The sequence below is a fragment of the Triticum dicoccoides genome, chromosome 2A (assembly GCF_002162155.2).
Source record: "Triticum dicoccoides isolate Atlit2015 ecotype Zavitan chromosome 2A, WEW_v2.0, whole genome shotgun sequence".
In the NCBI taxonomy this organism is placed as follows: domain Eukaryota; kingdom Viridiplantae; phylum Streptophyta; class Magnoliopsida; order Poales; family Poaceae; genus Triticum; species Triticum dicoccoides.
The window spans coordinates 733431630-733441546 of NC_041382.1; the positions used below are offsets into that span (position 1 = coordinate 733431630).

Here is a 9917-nt window from a genome sequence, read left to right on the forward strand (position 1 = left end):
AAAATAAAGATAACCCTCGGGCTCGCGAAAACCCAAGGGAAGGTTATAGGTTGTTAGTGCAAATAGTAAAACCAAGGTTGGGCCTTGCTGGAGGAGTTTTATTCAAGGCGAACTGTCAAGGGGTTCCCGTTATTACCCAACCGCGTAAGGAACGCAAAATCCGGGAACATAACACTGATATGACGGAAACTAGGGCGGCAAGAGTGGAACAAAACACCAGGCCTAAGGCCGAGCCTTCCACCCTTTACCAAGTATATAGATGCATTAATTAAATAAGATATATTGTGATATCCCAACAAGTAAACATGTTCCAACAAGGAACAACATCTCCATGTTCCAACAAGGAACAAACTTCAATCTTCACCTGCAACTAACAATGCTATAAGAGGGGCTGAGCAAAGCGGTAACATAGCCAAACAACAGTTTGCTAGGACAAGGTGGGTTAGAGGCTTGGTTCAACAACATAGGAGGCATGATAAGCAAGTGGTAGGTATCGCAGCATAGGCATAGCAAAAGAGCGAGCATCTAGCAAGCAAAGATAGAAGTGATTTCGAGGGTATGATCATCTTGCCTGAAATCTCGCAAGGAAGAAGAACGAGTCCATGAAGAAGACAAACGGACGTAGATGAACGGATCCTCACAACTCCGGAACGAAACCGAAGATAACGCGAGAAGTAACCCGGAAAGAAGCAAACAACATAGTAAACAACCATCACCTAATCATGGCATGATGCACAACAAGTATGATGCATGTCCGGTTTAATGAAGCATGGCATGGCAAGGTGCACAAGCAATCCTACAAATTAAGTGGAGCTCAATATGCAACGAGTTGCATATTGACGAAACACCACGACAAGTTTTTAGTTCGATCCCGTTTATGTACCCAGCAATATTAAATGTTGTTAAACATGGCAAGAGGGTGAAGCAAAGTAAAACTACCTATCTAGTCAAGTTTAAATGAGGCCGGGAACAACAAACAACAAATCCGGAAACTCCTCATGTGCATATATTAGGTTAGGTCCTGTTCTGCCCTAAACCATATTTTAGAGTTGTTAGGCATGCAAAACAATGTCACCATGATAAACTAGGCAAAATTCTACCCCATTTACATATAAGGATTATTAAAATCGGAGCTACGGTTATTCAATTACAAATTAAAGCATTTTAACATGGCATAGGAGTAAATTTAACCAAACATCATTTTAAATATTTTAAACATAGATGAAAGTTGGATATTATTATCCTACACAAAATTCTAAGCAACTTTCATATTAAGTTTGTTTAATTCCGATGCACGGTTGTGGATTTATTAAATGCATGATCATGAAGGTCTTTTCTGCAAAACTGGCAAACTCTGGATAATAGCTAAAATCGCAGCGCAGGGAAAAAAATAACACAGGCCGCATCTGGCTGGGCCAACAGTGCACAAGAGGACTGGGGGTGGCTGCTCACATGGGCCACGTCACAGTCGGTGGCGAGGTGAGGCCGGAAGGGGGGCGCAGCTGGGCCTCGGCCCACTCAGTGGAGGAGGGAGGCCGGTAGGTCGCGCAGCTGGGCCTCGGTCAACGCGAGCGTTCCCCTCGCTTGCTCGATCTGGCAGCGGCGTGAGCAGAGGCATGAAGCAGGGGAACCCGGCGGCGACGAGGAAGGAGGCAGGGGCGTCCTGGGTGGCCAGATCGCCGGCGGCTTGCCGGAGTTGGCCGGAGCAACGACGTGGTGGCGAGGTCGAGGCGCCGTTGGAGAGGTTGGAGGCGTCCATGAGCAGGAAACGGCAGAGGGAAGGTGCACCGAGGCGGAGGCAGTGCAACCGTTCTCTCGCAGCGGCATGGAGAAGGACTCCGGCGAGAGGACTCCGAGACGACGCGACAGCGGATCCGAGTGAGGAAGGTCGAGGACGAGGCAGTAGCGAGCTTGAAGATGACGACGGGGAGGTCACGGCTTGCGGCGTGCAGAGCTTCACGGGGCGCCATGGCTGCTCCTGTCATGACGAGGAGAGAGGTAAGAAAAGAGAGTGGGAGAAAGAAAAGGAAGGAGGGAAGGCATGGGGCGAGGCCGGTCTGGCGGAGCTGGTCGTGGTCGGCGGCCGTGGAAGCTACAGGCGGCGGCGTGCTCGAGGACGAGCTCGGCGTGGGGCGCAGGCAAGAGGATGGCACGGCTGTTCACGGCGGAGCTGCGAGGACGGGCGCGCTCGGGCAGAGGGGAAAGAAGGCATCGGGTGAGGTGGAGTTGGATCAAGGGCGATTTGGAATGAGGGGATCCCGAGAGGATTAGTGGCGACGGCCTAGAGGGATGGATGGGACAACTCCCCTAGAAATTAGGGTTGACTGTTTATATAGGTAGATAGGTTAGGTTAGGGGCTACTCGGTCCATCCGATCGTAATCGGACGATCCCGGATACATAGGTTAGGGGCCTCAATTTACAAAACGGAGATGTTTTGTAGACGTTTGGGAATGTTTCGGATCCAACGGTGACGAAAGTCCGGTTCAGGTTCGGGGAAGGTTTTCGGACGCGCGAGGGGGTCTGAGAATTGAGCAGAGAGGGGTTTTCGGACCGTGCGATCACATCGGACGGCACCGGACGCGAAGAGGGGATAGGTGGATGGACTAGGTGGGCTGAGAGGAGAGAAGAGAGAGAGGGCCCGGCAGCAGTTTCCGGAGACCGAAAACGTCCGACGTTAGACCGGCTATACTGCCGCTATAGTTATCCGTTGGGGCGTCAAACGGACTCCGAATCCGATGGAACTTGGCAGGCGGCCTACTAGCAACAAAACAACACCGCACGCCAACTTTCATCCCATTCCGAGAACATTTTCCGGCCACTTATAAAATAATATTTCGGACATGCCGCGGGCGCGTGCAAGTGTGTCTGGGCTCAGAACGGACAACAGAAGAGGACGAGGAGACCGGGACGGATGCAGTTTTGAAAATATGATGATGCAATGCGGATGATAACATGACAAGATGCAACACGCAAGTAAAGACAAGCAACAACAGCGAATAACCGGGAGACGCCTGGCACATCGGTCTCGGGGCGTCACATAAGGGATGTGTGCACGTGGGTTCATAGAGGTGAGCATATGTGCATATGTATGATCTTCTACATCTGTATTGTGTTAAAAAAGGAATAATACATATTCATAACTTCATGGCGTTAGTAGGGAAATAATGAGCCCCACTTTTCTGTTTTCTCTCTTCATAATTTTAAGTTTGTGAGCACTGAGCACGTTGCTTACCATTGAAATAAATTTAGGAAAGTGCAAGTACCCATGTCAAATTTAGGACTTGAATTCGGATGGCCCTGTACACAGGTTTTCTTCTTTTGCATTTGTTTCTTTCATATTTTTTACGGATATATGAATGTCAAGTTAGGAGTTTGGGACTGCCAAAAAGGTACAGAGAAACAACGACACTGAAAGCCCGCTATGAAACACAAAGACAAAAGCGTAATGCGAAATACTACACAGCAAACAACAAATGCTGGGTTCACTTGTATGTCCGATCGAAGCTAGACACTGTTAATCTAAGATGCCAGTGTCTTTACAACAACAACAACTGAAGGCTACACTGATTTTTAAGAAAAAACCAGTTGACTGCTGGCTAGGCAGAATACACTTGTGAGTCGTCATGGATGCATGCAGATGTCACGAAGACCTCGGTCAAGGCGATGGGCGGCAGCCCGCTTCAGCAGCCGGGCCTCGGGGTCGGGACAGCGGTGACCGGCATTACACCGGTGTCAGCGAACCACGGGAGTCGGAGCGCGGCGGCAGCATCCAGCCGCCTGAGGGGATTGCACGTGAGGAGGCCCCGGAGGACCTCGAACCCTTCCTTGGATAGCAGCGCCTTGGGGAACAGCTTGCGCAGCCGGTTCTTGGGCCCAGCAGCGGACCGTTGCCGCGCTCGCCATAGCTGCACCTCCTCTCCGAGGACCGGCGAGTTGAAGGCGGGCCCCGACGCCCTCTCGCCTGGCACGCCGAGCACGTCGAAGATCTTGTGGAGCTGGTCGGCTTTGTCGGCCCCCTTGAACAACGTCTTTCCGGTGAGGAGCTCCGCCATCACGCAGCCGATGGACCAGAGGTCGACGCGTGTGTCGCGGTCCGGTTTCTCGAGCAGCACTTCCGGCGCCATGTAGTGCCTCGTTCCGGCCGTGCCGTCTTCCTGCTCGGTCGTGGAGAGCGCCAGCCCGTAGTCGCCGATCTTGACGATGTTGCCGCCGCTGCCATTGTGCTGGGCGACGAGAATGTTTTCCGGCTTGATGTCGCGGTGCACGACGCCGTTCCTGTGCATCGTCTCCGCGCCGGCTAGCAGCTGCCGCACGATGCAGCGCACGTCAGCCTCTGGGAACGGCCGGTCACCGCGTTCGATGCGCTCACGGAGGACCTGGCACAGGTTGCGCCCGGCGTATTCCATCACGAGGAAGTAGTCCCTGCATCCCTTGGTACCGGGTGTGCGCACGACGCCACGCAGAGCAACGAGGGAGGGGTGGCCGCTGCAGGCCGCCATGAAGCAGGCCTCCCGAAGGAGCTCGCCGACCGATTCTTGGGTGGGCAAGCTGCGGAGAGTCTTCACAGCGACGGTCTGGCCGGTGGCGCGGTGGCGCGCCTTGACGACGACGCCGAACGTGCCCCCGCCGAGCGTGCACACCTGCTCGTAGCAGCGAGAGTTGCCCATGCGCCGCTTCCTCGTGGTCCTCCTCCTCCTTCCCTGGGCGACCTCGTCGATCATGGCCGAGATGGCGGCAACTCGCCTGGCGCTCAGGGTTGTGCCAGCGGTTAAGTCGTCGATCAATTCGCAGATGGAAGCGACTCGGGAGGCGACCGTCGTCATGCCTCCGGAGGCTGTCTCGTCGTCCGCTATGTGGCAAGCCGAACTTGTTTCCATGGCGTCCGCCGCCTGGTGGCGGTTGCGAGCCTGCGGGGAGGGCGTGCACGGTGGTGTCCTCGTCGTGCGTGAGAATACCATGGGATGTAGACATCATATGGAGCATGTTCGTGCCGATTTCTAGCCGGGTTCGGTGTAGAGGTGTTCCTGTTTAGAAAGCCACCATGCAATAGGGCAATAGGCATATGAGTCGGAGTCGGTATGCTAGGTAGTCTTGGCTCTTGGGTTCTTTTTAGAAGGAAGGCTCGAGGAGCGCCCCGCTCTTGGGTTTTCAGCATGCAAAAGTCTCAGTCACCTTTGAAACCATTGGATCTGAGGCGCTAAGATCCGTGCAAATACCAGTTTTCTCAGGGGTTCCAATTTTCTTTTGAGAAATACTCCAGTTTTCTTACACGGTGAGAAGGTTAATAGCGATGGGCTTTTGTTAGGTCAGGGTAGTTTTTTTAGTACTCCCTTCATTTCAAAATAGATGACCCAAATTTATACTAACTTTAGAGGAAAATAATTTAAATTGCGTGCCACATGTGCCACATGGTCCCATCACTACGGAAGTGTAGTTGGGTCAGGTTTTTTAGCAGGAGCGTTGAGTTCTTTCGTTGATGTCCCTCAATTTCATGGGCCAAATATTCAGCTAAGAGCATCTCCAGCCGTTGGCCCCTCAGGGGGCGCCTAAAATCGCCGCATGGGGGCGAGCCGGCGCAAAAAAACGGTCTGGGGGCGAGTCGGTCCCCAGCCGCCGGCCCCAGGGCCGCCTCCAGACGTGTCTAAATTTTTTCAAAGAAGAAAACGTTTGGCGACGTTCGGCTAAACACGTCTAAATTTCGGCAAACTTTGGCATATATTAGATATGTTCGCGGCTTACATAGCAAATATATCTACAAAAAGAACTTGCTGAACGCGGAGTAGTCGCCGTCGTCGCCGCCGTCATCGTCGTTCTTCTCCTCCTTGACGCGGCCGTCCCTGGTGCACCCCTGCCCGGCGTTGCCATGGCGGACTGGTGACGGCGGCAGCGCGTCGTCATCGTCGCTATCGTCGTGGACGACGATTCCTCCTTCGTCGCGGCCCCGGCGGCGCTGCACCAAGCGCCGCAAGGCGGCGCACTGGCGCTCCCTCTCCATCTTCAGGGAGTCCTGGCGCGCCCATTTCAGGGCCGCGTCGTCGTTGAGCTCCACATCGCCGTGTTCCGTCTTCACGGCGGGGAGACCCGGCTCCGTTTTCACCGGCGCGAGACCCGACTTCGTCTTTGCCTTGAAGAGGAGGCGCGCCGGCCGCCCTCGTTGATGACGATGCCGGCGTTGCGAGTGCGTCGGCCGAGCGGCGTCTCCGTCGCGGGCTCGTCCTTGACGCCGAACAGCGCCGGAGAGCTGAAGGAGTGGGAAGAAGACCGTAAGGAGGAGTGCGAGGAGGAAGACGGGGAGGAGCCGAAACTCCTAGGCATCCATTGCCCGGCGCGTCGGCGGTGGGCCGGGGAGGCCGCCCTCGCCGAGGGAGGGTATGCCAGCGGCGGGTTGTTGCCGCCCTCAATGTGCGTCAGCACGCCCTCGAGCGTGTGGCCGGGGACACCCCACTGATACGTCTCCAACGTATCTATAATTTTTTATTGTTCCATGCTATATTATATCCTGTTTTGGGCATTATTGGGCTTTATTATATACTTTTATATTATTTTTGGGACTAACCTATTAACCGGAGGCCCAGCCCAGAATTGCTGTTTTTTTGCCTATTTCAGAGTTTCGCAGACAAAAAAATATTAAACGGAGTCCAAATGGAATGAAACCTCCGGGAACGTGATTTTCGGAACGAACACGATCCAGAGGACTTGGACCCTACGTCAAGAAAGCAACCAGGAGGGCACGAGGTAGGATGGCGCGCCTACCCCCCCCCCCAGGCGCGCCCTCCACCCTCGTGGGGCCCACATTGCTCCACCGACGTACTCCTTCCTCCTATATATACCTACGTACCCCCAAACTACCAGATACGGAGCCAAAACCCTAATTCCGCCGCCATAACTTTCTGTACCCGTGAGATCCCATCTTGGGGCCTTTTCCGGAGCTCCGCCTGAGGGGGCATCGATCACGGAGGGCTTCTACATCAACACCATAGCCTCTCCGATGAAGTGTGAGTAGTTTACTTCAGACCTTCGGGTCTATAGTTATTAGCTAGATGGCTTCTTGTCTCTTTTTGGATCTCAATACAAAGTTCTCCCCCTCTCTTGTGGAGATCTATTCGATGTAATCTTCTTTTGCGGTGTGTTTGTTGAGACCCATGAATTGTGGGTTTATGATCAAGTTTATCTATGAACAATATTTGAATCTTCTCTGAATTCTTTTATGTATGATTGGTTATCTTTGCAAGTCTCTTCGAATTATCAGTTTGGTTTGACCTACTAGATTGATCTTTCTTGCAATGGGAGAAGTGCTTAGCTTTGGGTTCAATCTTGCGTGTCCTTTCCCAGTGATAGTAGGGGCAACAAGGCACATATTGTATTGTTGCCATCGAGGATAACAAGATGGGGTTTATATCATATTGCATGAGTTTATCCTTCTACATCATGTCATCTTGCTTAAAGCGTTACTCTATTCTTTTGAACTTAATACTCTAGATGCATGCTGGATAGCGGTCGATGTGTGGAGTAATAGTAGTAGATGCAGGCAGGAGTCGGTCTACTTGTCTTGGACGTGATGCCTATATACATGATCATACCTAGATATTCTCATTACTATGTTCAATTATGTCAATTGCTCAACAGTAATTTGTTTACCCACCGTAATACTTATGCTCTCGAGAGAAGCCACTAGTGAAACCTATGGCCCCCGGGTCTATTTTCCATCATATTAATCTTCCATCAACAAGCTATTTCCTTTTCTGTTTATTTTGCTTTCTTTACTTTGCATCTTGATAACCCACAAGTATAGGGGATCGCAACAGTTTTCGAGGTTAGAGTATTCAACCCAAATTTATTGATTCGACACAAGGGGAGTGATGTCTACTACACAACCTTCTTCTTGTAGACGTTGTTGGGCCTCCAAGTGCAGAGGTTGGTAGGACAGTAGCAAATTTCCCTCAAGTGGATGACCTAAGGTTTATCAATCGGTAGGAGGCGTAGGATGAAGATGGTCTCTCTCAAGCAACCCTGCAACCAAATAACAAAGAGTCTCTTGTGCCCCCAACACACCCAATACAATGGTAAATTGTATAGGTGCACTAGTTCGGCGAAGAGATGGTGATACAAGTGGTATATGGATAGTAGATAAAGGTTTTTGTAATCTGAAAATATAAAAACAACAAGGTAACTAATGATAAAAGTGAGCGTAAACGGTATTGCAATGATAGTAAACAAGGCCTAGGGTTCATACTTTCGCTAGTGCAAGTCCTCTCAACAATAATAACATAATTGGATCATATAACTATCCCTCAACATGCAACAAAGAGTCACTCCAAAGTCACTAATAGCGGAGAACAAACGAAGAGATTATGGTAGGGTACGAAACCACCTCAAAGTTATTCTTTCCAATCAATCCGTTGGGCTATTCCTATAAGTGTCACAAAAAGCCCTAGTGTTCGTACTAGAATAACACCTTAAGACACAAATCAATCAAAACCCTAATGTCACCTAGATACTCCAATGTCATCTCAAGTATCCGTGGGTATGATTATACGATATGCATCACACAATCTCATATTCATCTATTCAACCAACACAAAGGACCTCAAAGAGTGCCCCAAAGTTCTACCGGAGAATCACGACGAAAACGTGTGCCAACCCCTATGCAAAGGTTCATGGGCGGAACCCGCAAGTTGATCACCAAAACATACATCAAGTGAATCACGTGATATCCCATTGTCACCACAGATACGCACGGCAAGACATACATCAAGTGTTCTCAAATCTTTAAAGACCAATCCGATAAGATTACTTCAAAGGGGAAACTCAATTCATTACAAGAGAGAAGAGGGGGAGGAGAAACATAAGATCCAACTATAATAGAAAAGCTCGCGATACATCAAGATCATGCCAAATCAAGAACACGAGAGAGAGAGAGAGAGAGAGAGATTAAACACACAGCTACTGGTACATACCCTCAGCCCTGAGGGAGAACTACCCCCTCCTCGTCATGGAGAGCACCGGGATGATGAAGATGGCCACCGGAGAGGGATTGCCCCCTCCGGCAGGGTGCCGTAGCGGGTATAGATTGGTTTTCGGTGGCTACGGAGGCTTCTGGCGGCGGAACTCCCGATCTATTGTGCCCTCGGGTGTTTTTAGGGTATATGGAGATATATAGGCGGAAGAAGTATGTCAGGGGGGCACGAGGGTGGAGGGCACGCCCAGGGGGGTGGGCACGCCCCTGCCTCGTGACCTCCTCGCAGATCCCCCGACGTGAACTCCATGTCTTCTGGGCTTCGTTCCTTCCAAAAATGAGTTCCGTGAAGTTTCTGGTCAATTGGACTCCGTCTGGTTTTCCTTTTCTTCGAAACCCTAAAACAGGGTAAAAACAAAAACTGTCACTGGGCTCTGGGTTAATAGGTTAGTCCCAAAAAATGATATAAGAGTGTATAATAAAGCCCAATATAGTCCAAAACAGTAGATAATATAGCATGGAGCAATCAAAAATTATAGATACGTTGGAGACGTATCAAGCATCCCCAAGCTTAATTCCTGCTTGTCCTCGAGTAGGTAAATGATAAAAACAGAATTTTTGATGCGGAGTGCCACTTGGCATAATTTCAATTTAATTCTTCTTAATTGTGGTATGAATATTCTGATCTGAAAGATTCAAGACAAAAGTTCATATTGACATAAAAATAATAATACTTCAAGCATACTAACTAAGCAATCATGTCTTCTCAAAATAACATGGCCAAAGAAAGTTATCCCTACAAAATCATATAGTCTGGCTATGCTCTATCTTCACCACACAAAATATTTAAATCATGCACAACCCCAATGACAAGCCAAGAAATTGTTTCATACTTTTAATGTTCTCAAACTTTTTCAATCTTCACGCAATACATGAGCGTGAGCCATGGACATAGCACTA

At 50.2% G+C, this 9917-nt stretch overlaps 1 protein-coding gene across 1 annotated transcript; it reads right to left on the reverse strand.

The window, feature by feature from the left end:
• Nucleotides 1-3681: 3681 nt before the first annotated feature.
• LOC119358245 (putative cyclin-dependent kinase F-2) lies at nucleotides 3682-4824 on the reverse strand. The gene has a single exon (XM_037624892.1). It carries the CDS (start codon nucleotides 4822-4824, stop codon nucleotides 3682-3684), a length of 1143 nt encoding a protein of 380 aa, XP_037480789.1.
• Nucleotides 4825-9917: the final 5093 nt, after the last annotated feature.

Excerpts from the sequence above, each read along its gene's own strand:
- LOC119358245 (XM_037624892.1), bottom strand. The coding sequence starts at position 4,824 with ATGACGACGGTCGCCTCCCGAGTCGCTTCCATCTGCGAATTGATCGAC.